The 13,765-nt window shown below is 40.2% G+C and overlaps 2 protein-coding genes across 2 annotated transcripts; both read right to left on the reverse strand.

Moving 5' to 3' along the window:
* Positions 1–43: 43 nt before the first annotated feature.
* Positions 44–6,696, reverse strand: pcid2 (PCI domain containing 2). The gene is made up of 15 exons (XM_020619106.1): positions 6,557–6,696; positions 5,865–5,929; positions 5,625–5,714; positions 5,473–5,546; positions 5,236–5,301; positions 5,038–5,079; positions 4,861–4,915; positions 4,631–4,734; positions 4,411–4,486; positions 3,011–3,152; positions 2,126–2,226; positions 1,696–1,769; positions 1,493–1,618; positions 354–477; positions 44–264 (listed from the first exon to the last, which is right to left on the reverse strand). Exons 2-15 carry the CDS (start codon positions 5,898–5,900, stop codon positions 175–177), a joined length of 1,200 nt encoding a protein of 399 aa, XP_020474762.1. The 5' UTR covers positions 5,901–5,929; positions 6,557–6,696; the 3' UTR covers positions 44–174.
* Positions 6,697–7,041: 345 nt separating this feature from the next.
* cd59a (CD59 molecule (CD59 blood group) a) lies at positions 7,042–12,861 on the reverse strand. Its single transcript, XM_020619108.1, has 5 exons — positions 12,758–12,861; positions 12,572–12,651; positions 9,883–9,984; positions 9,610–9,683; positions 7,042–8,160 (listed from the first exon to the last, which is right to left on the reverse strand). Exons 2-5 carry the CDS (start codon positions 12,624–12,626, stop codon positions 8,038–8,040), a joined length of 354 nt encoding a protein of 117 aa, XP_020474764.1. The 5' UTR covers positions 12,627–12,651; positions 12,758–12,861; the 3' UTR covers positions 7,042–8,037.
* Between the last annotated feature and the right edge of the window lie 904 nt (positions 12,862–13,765).

Here is a 13,765-nt window from a genome sequence, read left to right on the forward strand (position 1 = left end):
GTATTAATCAAACAGCAAGTGCATCATTAATCAGTCCGACAAGTCAGGTACAAACTGGCAGCAGTTTTATTCAACAGTTCTTTATAGTACAAAATTTAAAAATTAATTGAATGGGAAAAAGTTCCAGGAAGGCCTATGGAGGGGTCACAGCCAGAGGGAATTGTGGGTAACAGTCTAGGAGACTGAGGAGAGAGGAGGGAATGGATTCTGTTTACTGACCACGAGCTTCTGGTGCTGATGGGAGATGTAACCTTTGATATGACCCTGAAACAGAGGAAGAACACAGTGCTGGTCGACTTCCTGTCTTCACTTCCAGGCAGTATTGAGGTGTGACTCTGTGTGTGTGACCTCACCATGTAAATGAGGTTGGCCAGGATACACTGCACCTCGTCAATGTCGACATCCTCCACCTGCATCATCCTAAGAGCCACCAGGAAGGCATCCAGTGGCAGCTGGTGAGTCCTCAGCAGCAGATACCTGCAGACAGAGGTTAGCCGGGGTCAACCAGGTGTCACCCTGTGGCTAAACATGTGTCCACTTAAAGCTGAAGGCTCACACTAGATGTTTAAAATGTAGGGTCAAAAATATAAAAGTACAAGGGTAAAAGAAAAAAGCTTCAAAACATTACAGTCAGCACCATCAAATTATGAAACCAGAGCTAAAATCAGAGCAATAAAGAATTAATGTCAAAACAATGATGCACAACTACCATATAGGGACAAAAAAACTCTGGAATGAAACATGGCTCTAAACAAATGGTCAGGGGTGAACCCCCAGACTCAGAAGCACAGTAGGTTTGGGAGGTGTCCAGGGGTCCAAGGATAGAACCAATCATTTAATATGTTTGTGATATTCTGCACAAACCCCGTCCAGAGACCAGCGGCACCATGAATGTGGTATCCTCCCCGTAATGTGTGTGAGTCCAGACCCTGGTTCAGCTTATCGCTCTGTGCCATAGACCTCCACTGTTGTCCACCAGCTATTAAACTCCCCCAGTGAGCTGCACCGCTGCACTGGGGGGCAGGTTTCTTCCTCAGGATACATGGGAGGCCGTTTCCAACAAACAGCTCCAAACCTTAACTACAATATGTGCAGCGCGAGAAGTTAGCAGACAGCTGTCACTACATGCCAAATTTCATTGCATTAAAGCAGCAAAATTAAACACTCCCTGTAATAATCAACTTTACAGAACAGGAAAAATGTTGTGTTTCCTCAGAAAAAGCTGTATTTGCACATTTGGAGCTGATAGTACTAAAACCTTAGGACCAATACCAGCGAGTATAAAACACCAGAGCTAAAACAACTAAAAACCAAAAAAAAAGAAACCCACACACACATTATCTAAAACTTGGAGAGAGAATTTCAGGATGGAGCCAAAAATCTAAACACCAGAAGGCTGAGTTTCAGTGTAATTAAATCTAAAGTCGAAGTGGCTGTGTTCAGGTGAAGGTGAGTTGGTGTCTGGATGTAATGCCTGAGATCTCCAGCTCACACTTTCTTGAAGAGGTTCCTGTAGGTGATGATCTTAAGCTTCTCCAGGATGAGGAAGATGCCACAGCGGATGAAGAAGGTCTCATGTTTGGACAGAGCCTCATTCAGCAGCAGCAGGTTCCCTTCACTGACAAATAGAGACGTCACCTGTGAGATCACCTTCACAACGTGATGCCACTTCCTGTCATAGTAACCTCTGCTTACCCAACAGCTTTGGTGACGTCAGCAAACTGCATCAAGTCGTACTTCCTCAGGAGTTGATGAGTTGGCATGTGACCCTGAAACACCGGCAACAAGCTGCAGTCATACTAATAGCATTCCCATGATGCACCAGTGCTGAGAATTGGGTGTAAAATGGGCACTTTTATTCAAACTAGATATAAACTGGTTGTAATCATTGTCTCACCCAACGTAAACTCACTTTATCAGATGTTACACCAATTTAAACTCATTTCACTGGATGTAATCGGGATTTAAACAAGTGTAAATACATTTTATCAGGATGTAATTTTAAATTAAGCCAGTGTAAACTCAATTCACATGATGTAATTAGGATCTAATCTGATGTGATCTCAATCTACTTGATCTGAACTGGTGTAAACGCATTTGAGATGTGACAAACTGAGTTACTAACTAGAAGCATCTTGACAGGCAGCAGGTAGATGAGAATCATCCTCTTGTTCTTCTGACTAGAACGATGACAGTGGTGGAAGGCGTAGGACAGAAACTCCTCCGCTGCAAAGACAAAACCAGATTTGGTTTCAAAACATTTTTTTTTATATTTTTAAGTCTATCTTGATAAATCTTGTCTCTGTTTGAGCCTTCCATAAACAATAACTGTGGTTTTCACCTTTAAAACGATTATTTTGTGCTCTGAAGCCGACCAATCTCAGGAATGACGGTACCAGTTTGTCAGCTTTAACTGTGTAGCTGTTGTTCTCAAGCCTCAGTTTAGATGAACTGCTAGTTGTTCAATACTCTCAATGCTCCAAAAGGTTTCTGCCTGGCAGCAACAGAATGCTCTTGGGACTGGTTTCACAAAGACATTTTAGACGGGTTTGTAATGTTGGATAAGTGTAACTTTATAAGTCAGGCAGGGTTTTTTTATTTTTTATTTTAAGCCTTAACAGTTAGCCGCCTTACCCCCCAGCTAGTACATTCTCATGGTAACAGAGGAGGAGAACAGCGCTCATCATTAGTGGTTTGCCGAGCAGTGAAGAGCTTAAGTGTTTTTACTGGGTTTTGTCGTACTGTTAGATTCTTCACTGAACCCTCCCAGTAAAATATCCTGTAACTCTTAAATCCTTCAGTGAAGTGAAATGTTTGATGCTGTTTGTTAGTTTGAAAAAAAGCTGGTTAGTCCTACTTAAGATGCATCTAAACTTCTATCTCAAGTCCATTGGTTAGGCTAAGAGTCTTTGTGAAACTGGGCCTGTTTGGGGAAGAGTACAGAAGCAGAAAAGACAGGAAGTCATGGAGAGGCAGCAGTATCAGTGGAGTAGTACTGCAGTAGTCTTACCTAGTTTGAAGTCACTATCAAACATGGCTTTTCGGCCCACGTAGTATTTGTAGGTGACTTTCTGAGCAGGACTGTAGTCGTTCTTCAGGTTCGAGCTGTCGATGGCTCTGATCAGAGGCTTACATAGGTGCAGCTTATTGATCTGTGTCATCACAACATCAATATATAATCAAGTTTTCTTGCATATGCCAAAGAACAGTGTTGCTGCTCAGATTCAAACCACGCTTTACAAACATTTCAATCAAATGTATTTTGCTCCTTATTTTCAAAACATGAGAATTAACACTTATATGAGGCCGACATGATCAGGTGATCAGCAAATCACAAAAGCCACATTATCAATTATTACATTAGGCCAACATAAAGAGGGAAAAAACTGATTTTTGTAATAAATAGTAAGAATTTTACATGTATAACTTACTATTTTAAATTATAACTTTTGTCAGAACATTGTGACTTTCTTCTTACAACTACAACTTTATTCTCAAAGCCTTATTTTCTCACAGGGCCCATTTTATTCTCTCAATACTGACGTTAGAGCAGTGGTTCTCAAACATTTTCTGTCATTCCCCACTTAAGAGGGTAGGCGAATTTTCAAGCCCCACTTGTCAAAAAATAACAAATCGGCCAATTTTTAAATTTCAAATGTATTGAAATATCAAATAACACCAAGTTCAAAACAGATAAAATATAAGTGCAACTGTATCGTTTGACAGAGGCATAGTTTTCAATTTTGCAGCACTTGTCTCATCCAGCATAATCAACACCATGTCTACAGCAGCAGGGAGAATGAGCTGCTCAGCAATTGTGTGTGGTTTTATGCACTGTGCAATTCTCTATGCAACTTTGAATGAAGCCATTTGTGCTTTGCTGTTCACTGATGCAGATTTTACCATGCAATTTTCCTGCTCCTCTTCTGCCCCCACCATTCCCACCGTGAATCCAAGCGCAAGATGGGCTTCATCATATTTTCTTTACAGCTGGCTTTTTGGTTGATAAGGCTACTGCCTGTTGTTTCTTTGTCTGCTTGCGCTGAATCGCCTGCTTTTTTTGTGGTCCATGTAACAAATTTATCCATTTATGTTATTATGCCCACTACGTACACTATTGGCCCTCTGTGTCATAGTTTCCTCATATTGTTTCGTGGCAGTTAACATGCCGACAGTAAACCGTTATTGTTGCACTATGGTTCCACTTTTTTCTCCGGGGCCCAGAACTGATGTCATTTTAATTTACTTGTATTAATGACCCATTTCTAATTTTTTCCATTCATTGCACCCACCTGTCGTGTCTTTATTCCCCACTAGTGGGGCGCGCCCCACACTTTGAGAACCACGGCGTTAGAGTAACACTCAGCCATAATCAGTTTTAGTCAATAATGATTGATCAGTGATTCAGACCTTAAAGTAGATCTTGAAGAGCTGATTGCTCAAAAACATCATGCCCCACTTCTTTGAGTCCTCAATCCCAGCTCGACTGCAGACATTAAAAACACAGTGGAATTATTCAAAGTTTCTGTGTTCTACGACGCTGATACAAAACATAGGCTTCTCTGTTTCTTTGAGTGTGTGCATGGATACAAGTATAATGTATCTATATATGTGTGTTCAGTGTACTGACTTGTCACTGGCACACACTCTGAAGCAACTCATCAGCTGCTCGGCTGCTTTCTCCAACATCTCTCCAGGTTGACCTTTACCTTTCTTCTGCAGCTGTTGCTCTGCCTGAACACACACAACTATTTTACTGTTTTTACAAAAATATAATTTTCATGTATAAAGAAAACAATTTTTGAGCATTTCCAAGAATAAATGTTTAACTTATTCCTTGTCAGAGAGGTTTTTTTTTACATTGTTGGCGAATATCCTAAGATCCAGAGTGACAGCGAACATCACAGGCAGAGCCCTGAAACCACAAGCAAATAGTGATGTGTTCACCGACAGCACGTTCACATCAGCTTCAGCCACAGTTTATACGAACAAGATGATTTCATGACATGTCGAACGGTTCCTTTACTCTGGACTCACCAATTCTCCTCTTTATGGGACTGGAATGCCCTCAGGAAGGATGTGATATGTCAAGGAGCAAGACTGACTGATTGATGGACAAAGATGATGTAATGTGTGTTTTATAGTTTACAGGGTGTCAAAGACAATGACAATGTGTGTTTTATAGTTTACAGGGTGTGAAAATGTTTCATTGTGTGTTTTCATCATGAAGGATATTGAACGACAAGAGTCTGGAACTTGTAGGCTTCGACAAAGTCATGATTGGCCACAGCATAGGTACACCTGTAACACACATACACATGTGGTTCAGGCAGTGCTGTTGATATGGTTACCTGCAGCACCTTGAGCTGGATGTAAAGCACAGGTTCAACTGTTGACTGACATGCCACTGAACTCTTTAGCTCCTGCCTGACACTGCATTGATGGCACAGTACCTTCTCCATCACACAGTACCTGAGATGAGCTGCGACCATCTCATCGTAAGGTGGCTCCAAAAGCTGCTGACACTTTTCTTCTGGACTGGCCAGCTGAAACATACACACAGATGAGGCCATATCCTAGCAGTGCTGAGCTGTGTGCGAGTACCTGAGTAGGCAGAGCCTCACCTGGAGTCGAGGGTTGGCAACGTGTGGATGTTTGAAGGAGAGCAGCTCGGCACAGAACAAACCCTCATGGTTGTCGATGGCCTCATAAACCTGTAGGAGACATTACTCTACAGGTTAATGTGAATGAGTAAATATTACGATGCTCCTTGAGGTCATATGGTAGAAACACTCTATAATCATGCCTGCCATTATCATTAAACCTTGTGTTCTTCTAGATTCTAACAAGAGGACAGAGATTACCTGCTGCAGGTACTGGTTGATAGTGATGTGAGCCATGATTTCCTGCTGTTTAGCAGCCGTTATAACTGAAAACAGAAACCAACCAGGAACTTTAACCTTATGATGATGTCCAGAAGAAAAACAACAATTTCAGACAGATGATTTAATGAACAATTGTTTATAAAAAGAAACGAGGGGCGCTAGTTTTCCTTATATTCAAGACACTGTTCACGATTAACATGAGGAACCTCATCAATATCGATGCCCAGGTTTCTAAACCTCTCCATCTAACGGCTACTAATGAAATACTTGGACAACAATGACAATAAAGCGAAAATATTCTCCGCATAGTAAAGCTATTTAAATGGCATTCGCCATAGAAATAAAGCTGCATTTAAGCCATGATTCGTTATGTAGTCTACAAAATAAAATTCCAAAAAATGAAGAGGAAACTAACCGAGAGCATTTTTCACACGTTTCTCGCTGTCAGTGTGAAGACAAAAGTTTAAATACAACCAATTCCGCAATATTAAAAGAAATCGCTGTACATATCTTAGCACAACCCCGATAGTGCAACAGCTAAATGCTAATTCATTTGCGTTTTAATTCATCCACTCAGATTAAAATTCGCAGTTTTCATGCTTAAAACCTAACATAAACACTAGTATAAATAAAGGGCTTTCCTTTAAAAAGAAAGACAAACAATTAAATACCTTAAAACGTTGTTTATTGAGGAGGGGAAAACATTACATCTCAGGTCGTTCGATAATAAACCCGGACTATTTTCAAATGAGACACACCAGGCACGGTGTCACTCTAAACAACGTCCGGGTCGGCAAAGCCAGCTTCCGGTAGTGTTGCAGAGCAAAGTGATACATTCACTGTACTGTAAAAAAAAAACACGATACTTTACAAACACGATGTATAAACACAGTAAAAAATCAGACTACACTACAAAAATGACTAAAAATATTGCACTACTTAATTACTATACTGTGGATAAAAGTGTACACTAAAAAAATATACTGTATAAATATAAAAGTACACCTTTAAAAAGTCTAACATGCACAAAAATGCATCACTGAACAAAAATATTAAACTACACTATAAAACACTACAGATAACTCAAACACAAGCTACAACTCTACACTGTAAAAACTACAAACTAAATAAGTAAAATAAATAATGAATCTGTTACTAGTGTGCAAACATTTATTTATTAAGTGGTCACTTACAGGCATTTAAAGCTTGCTTTAGGTCAGTGCTGAACTTATTAATTTCAAACAGAGTTAAAGAGTGAAGAGACTTTAGGAAATTTTCAGAAAAATATCTATTCTCATTCACTTCTGTTTTTACTTTTTTACCAAAACCAAAAACATCAGGTGCATTAGACTGATTAAAAACAGATAATTCAGTTCTGAGTTAAAACACAATCAGATTATAAATCAGGGATATTCAGCCCTGTGAACCCTGGCTCTTTAGAAAAAACCTAACTGCGCCTAACATCCAGGTAATTGTTCTGTAATGATAATACTGTCTTTTGATATAAATATATTGATAATGTGACAGACATCTTTGTCATTTTCAATCAATCACCAGTGAAATGTTTGTGAACAAATGAAAAAATGTAAATGTTTACATGTCAGACAAATTGTCCAGATTTACTTCACATCACATAAATACTGTGACAGACAGAAATATTCTAATATTTAATGATCAAGTAACCCTCACAAATATTCTTAGTGTGATGGGGTCTGAATATTTAAATGTTTAATCAGACATTTCAGACCTGACAAAATGTTTTGTTTCATCTTATAAATACTTGTATGAAAAAAATTTTTGTAACAACAATTTTGCAAAGTGAGAAAGGTTAATTTTTAATGACTGATTAATCAGCAACTGAAGCTGTTCATATAAAGATCAACAATGTAACAGTGACAAATCTGAGATTTTTTATGTTAATCATATTCTTTGGTGAAATGTAATTATTTTTTCACATGTTCATAAAGTGACAGAGACCAGAACCTTTATTGATCACCAATACCATGATGAAATATTTGTATTTCTCTTAACTGATGATCAGATGTCTGAATGAGACGACTGTATGAAAGTAATTAGTGTTAGATAAAACAGTGTTAAAGAAGCTGCTCTGTTTCCAGACACTGGGGGGTGTTACAGAGCCACTGCTTCCTCTTCATTGGAGGCACCACCACATGACCAGCACAGAGGCCAGCAGACCAATCAGAGAACTCATTGCAGATGAAGGGGCGGAGTTACATAGGTCTGAGTTGCAGCACTTGAAGGTGAAACTGGACACCTATAAATAATTGATAATATTAGAAATCAATGAAACACAAGGCATTTCGAAGCAGGTGCTACTGTTGGTCTTATATTTTGTATAGCATCTTTCTATGCTTTACAGCACACTCAAAGCACTTTCACACTATTTGGCCATTTACCCATTCACACTCCCAAACCAGGAGCAACTGGGGGTTCAGTGTCTTGCTTAAGGACACGTTGACCCGACGAGCCGGGAATCGAACCACTAATCCTCCGGTTAGGAAACGACCCTCTCGACCTCCTAAGCCACAGCTGCCCACTGTTCAGCTGTACTGTGTTATACAAGGAGCTGTGTCTAGCATTTAGCTTCACTGATATAAATGTGACAATAATAATAAAAAAGTAATGAAGCAGTTTAGATACTGATGAGCTGCTGTCATTCAAGCAACATCACAACATGTTGTTGCTTCTCATTGGTTTGGTACATTTAGCTCATAACAGGTGCTGTGTTATGAAAGTAGATCCCCACCATAATGTTTAGGGGATCTCTAACCACATTTCAAGCACTACTCAGCAAATCAGCATTTGAGAGCACCTAGACACAGATTTGTAAGTGCAAATACAGATTTGAGAGCATAATCCAGGCCACGCATGCTCTCATTTCTGATTCTGCACTCTTAGATTTCTGTAAGAGCAGAATCAGATTTAATAGAGAGGACAGAATCATGAGTGTGACAAATGATTTGAGTGAGCAGCGAGGATCTTCCCTCACTCTTAAATCTTTTCTTACAAATCTATTTCTCTGCTCTCAAAGTTTGATTTGTAAACTGAAGAGCACTCGTAACCTGTTTTGTGCACTTTCAAAACTTTTGGTGTGGACAGACTTTCACACAAACCCCAGTGGAGAAATCTGAGAGTACACATGAGAAACAAGAGCACACATGACCTGGATTATGCTCTCAAATGCTGATTTGCAAACTGAGTAGGGCTTGAAACGTGGTTAGATATCCACCAAACGTTATGGTGGGGATATATTTCCTTATTGTGCTGCCTGTTCTTCTGACACTAGGCAGAATATTGTCCGAGGAGCTGACTTCACATCCTAATTACTAAATAAGCAGGAAGCAGTCCTTTTGCTTTGTCTCTCTCAGCTCAGTGTTTTCCAGCAAATCTACTGTTTGTTATAAGTGGTCACTTTAGTGATGTGTCTTTGTATGAAGGGGATGGTAAATGGACTGTACAGTGCTTTTCTACCATACCTGGACAAAGTACTTTACAGATTCACCCATCCTCCCGTTCACACACACACCGATGGCAATGGAGCTGCCATGCAAGGCGTTGGCCCGGCCACCAGTTTCAGTGTCTTGTCCAAGCCCAAGATGTGGGCTGGGGAGAACGAGAATCGAACTGCCAACCCTTTTATCAGAGGTCGACCTGCTCTACCCCTGAGCCACAGCCACCCCAGTACAGCAGAGTATTATTTTACCTGGGGGAACATCTGGCCCAGCCGTCCATAGTCGCAGTCTGAATACTTCATACATTGGCGATAGGTCATCCCACCTGCATAACAATGATAGAAAATTAGATTCTGAGCAGAATTGGTGAAGCGCAGCTGCAGTAGCAAATGGGAAATTCTGGGCAGAAAGGGTTTGAGCCAGCAAGAGGCCAAGTTTCCTGTATGGTTACTGTACAGGTATGAAGGTTTACAGGTGTACAGGTAGATGTGTATAGATATAAAGGTGTACAGGTGCAGAGGTACCTCTCTCATAGAGCGTGAGGCAGGCGTCGTCATAACTACAGTCTCGTTCTTTGCTACAGCTGCCTGTGTAATCCTTACAGCTGTAACATCGGATGGCTGATCCTGGAACACAGACACACTCTGTTACTACATCACTACTACATCCACTACTGCTACTGTTACTACTACTGCTACACCCATTTTAAGCTGAAAATTTTTCATCTTGACCTGATGTTTGAATTCTCCTCCGTTTTTGTGTAAGAAATGCAACAATAGTAACACAGCTGTTTTTTTTAACCAAATAACCAACATAAAGTGTGAGCAGGCTGTATTTTACTGAAGCTGATCAGGTTATTGATTATCCCCAAATGATCATCGGCTGCTGGATTTTCAGTATCTTGTGATGTAAAAACAGAAATGGGATGAAAGAGGCCTGTTGTTGTGTAGTGTTTCAGGACAACAGCAGAAATGTACTGACACAGTGAATCAAGCAGCATAAATAGAGCTGTTTAACTGTGTCAGTAACTGAACTGAACCATTTGATCAGTTTAAGCTGTGATCACATGAATATTGTTTTATTCCACATGGCTGAACAGTATGTCTTCTGAAAGGAATACTGGAAAACATTTCTAGGACCATGACCGAGGAGAAAGGCTTTCCATTCATTTCTGTGTTTCACTACTTTTTGGTTTGTAATGTAGAACTGTGAAATAAACAGAGCAGGACACAAACTCACCACAACTCCACTTTGTCATGAATCTCAGTCACATTGTGGTGGTGTGCACATGTTTCCATGGTTACCAAATATATATGTATGTAATACTTTAGCATTTTCTTAAATATTTAGTTTATTTTCTTCATCTTTCTCTCTGAGAGTCTGATGCCTAGGTTGACCCCAATGCTATGTTTGTAAACATGAGGCTACACATAGCAGCTGGTTATCTTAGCTCAGTGGTTCTCAAACATTTTTTGTCATTCCCTACTTAAGAGGGTGGGCGAATTTTCAAGCCCCACTTGTCAAAAAAATAATGAAATCGGCCAATTTTTATGTATTGAAATATCAAATAACACCAAGTTCAAAACAGATAAAATATAAGTGCAACTGTATCGTTTGACAGAGGGATAGTTTTCAATTTTGCAGCACCTGTCTCATCCAGCATAATCAACACCATGTCTACAGCAGCAGGGAGAATGAGCTGCTCAGCAATTGTGTGTGGTTTTATGCACTGTGCAATTCTCTATGCAACTTTGAATGAAGCCATTTGTGCTTTGCTGTTCACTGATGCAGATTTTACCATGCGATTTTCCTGCTGGTGGTATTCTGCCAGCCGAGTGGCTTATTAACGTGACTGGGGTGTGTTGTCTTGATAAGGCTACTGCCTGTCATTTTTTTGTCTGCGCTGAATTGCCAGTTTTTTTTTTTTTTTGTTTGTTTGTTTTTTGTGGTCCATGTAACATATATATGCATTTATGTTATTATGTCCCCTACATAAAGTATTGGCCCTCTGTGTGAAAGTTTCCTTATAATGTTGCGCTGCAGTTAACATGTCGACAGTAAACCGTTATTGTTGCACTATGGTTCCACTTTTTCCCCCGGGCCCAGAACTGATGTTATTTTAATTTACTTGTATTAATGACCCATTTCTAATTTTTTCCGTTCATTGCGCCCCACCTATTTCCCACTAGTGGGACGCGCCCCACACTTTGAAAACCACGGTCTTAGCTTAACATAAAGATGGGGAACAGGGAAACAGCTAGCTTAGCTTAGCTTAGCTTAATGACTGAAAACGAAGGAAACACCTAACCTGACTCTGTCCCAGGGAAACAAAATCTACCAAACAGCACTTATTGAATAACACATTAAATGTTGCTTTTTTTCAATATGAACAAAAACTGAAGTGTAAAAATAGTAAGTTGCTGTTTTATGTGTTTATGTGAGTCAAGGAACAATTTAATGAACAACTCTTGTAAATCCACATTAATTTTTTTTGTAGAGCAGCTGTATGAAAGAATGTACAGTATGTGACCTGTATTTACTTTATCAGGTAACAACAAGTTAAGAGGAAGGTAACAGGAAGTAAAAGGCAAAATAGGAACAAATAGTAAATGCTACAGAGGAGGTGGCTAGTGTTAGCGCTGTCTCTTTAGTTAAGAGACAGTCTAGTGGTCCTAAAATGTCTGTAGTCCAGATGTTAACAGCTGGAAAACAGGTAAGTGTGATACACATGCAACATCAGGCTAAGCTGCGCCAAGCAAAATAAAATGTCAAAAGTAACTGTTTTAGCCACAGAGAAGTCATCAGCTGGTACAGCCACATCACACAGGGGGCGCTATCACCGGAAACCTCAAACCCAGATAAAGACCAAGCAGACAAAAATAAGTTGAACTGGACTTTATGCTTCCGTAAAGCAGTGTGTAGAGGTACTGAGCAGTTTCATCAGATAATCAATATTTAAATAGATTTTTTTTATTGGTGATAACAAACATTTCTAATCCTAAATTTGGTTCTTAATATTTGTTTGATTCTGCTGCTGTTTTTCATATCAAGAATATTAATGATTAAAATGGCACAGAGTTAAATTGACTACAGGCAGTTTTTAATCCTGATTTTTATGGAAGAATCATTTGACAATTTGTAATTTCAGAATTACAAACTGTTTTACATGATAAATTGGTTGTAAATTCACAAAATGAGAAGAATCAAACCTACCAAGTCCAATCAGGGCAGAGCAGATCAGCAAACAGATCCCCAGGGAGCGCTTCATTTTCACCTCAGCACAGCTCGCACATCTGGAATCATTCAGTCCATGGCACAAACATGAAGAGACAAAAAATCTCTGCAAGTGTTTCTGATAAACAACAGTGTGTTTCAGTATACAGCACAGTGCATACTCACCCAGCAACAGCAGCAGCAGTAATCCTGCAGCTCAGCAATAGGCTACTGTTGTTGATGAGGAGAGAGAGTGATGGCTCCAACTGGGATGAGACCAGCTACCACACCTCCTGGGAGGAGCCTATTTCTATGTTGGGAAAAAAGTGTTTTCTATTTCTAATTTAATTTTCATCCCATGAAGTCAGAATGTGGTATGTCCATTTTAATCAGAGTGAGAATTACATTCATCTTTAGTGGCCAGATATGTTTGAACATACAAGGAAGGGGTGTGGGGTGGGGCTCTTCCTGAAGTCCACTGTCATCGCCACTGTTTTCAGTATGTTCAGCTCCAGGTTGTTGCAACCACACCACAGGACCAACTGTTCAACCTCCTGTCTGTAGGCCGACTCGTCACCGTCTCAAATGTGACAGATGACCGTTGTGTTGTCTGCAAACTTCATGGGTTTAACAGAGGCGGGGTCCTCCGAGGTGCAGTCATTGGTGTAGAGGGAGAACAACAGCAGGGAGAGGGCACATCCCTGGCGGGCTCCTGTGCTTATTATCTGGGTGCTGGATGTGGTTTTCCCAAACTTCACCTGCTGCTTCCTGTCTGTCAGAAAGTTGGTGATCCACCGAGAGGTGGGGGCAGGCACAGTGAGCTGGGCCAGTGTGGAGTGGAGGAAGTCTGGGATGATGGTGTTTAATGCCAAGCTGAAGTCCATTTTACTGTGAACAAAGTTTCTAATTTTCTAATTTGCAGTGGTTTTCTGTACCCTCAGAGTCCTGATCATCACCTGGAGAATCAGACATGTTGTGGGGCTCCTCCTCCACTTTGCTCCAGACTGAACTATCTGAACAACTGTTGGATGGGTTGTGATGAAATGTGATTCAGATCATGTTCCTTCAAGGACAAACTGTAATACTTCCGGTGATCCTGTGACTTTTCTTGCAGCTCCGCCATCAGGTCAACATTTTAATGTGTCCAACACTGTGAGAACAATGTCATTCCCATCAGCTTCAGCTGTGCGAGTA

The sequence above is a fragment of the Monopterus albus genome, unplaced genomic scaffold (genome assembly GCF_001952655.1).
Source record: "Monopterus albus unplaced genomic scaffold, M_albus_1.0 scaffold215.1, whole genome shotgun sequence".
NCBI classification, from domain to species: Eukaryota; Metazoa; Chordata; class Actinopteri; order Synbranchiformes; family Synbranchidae; genus Monopterus; species Monopterus albus.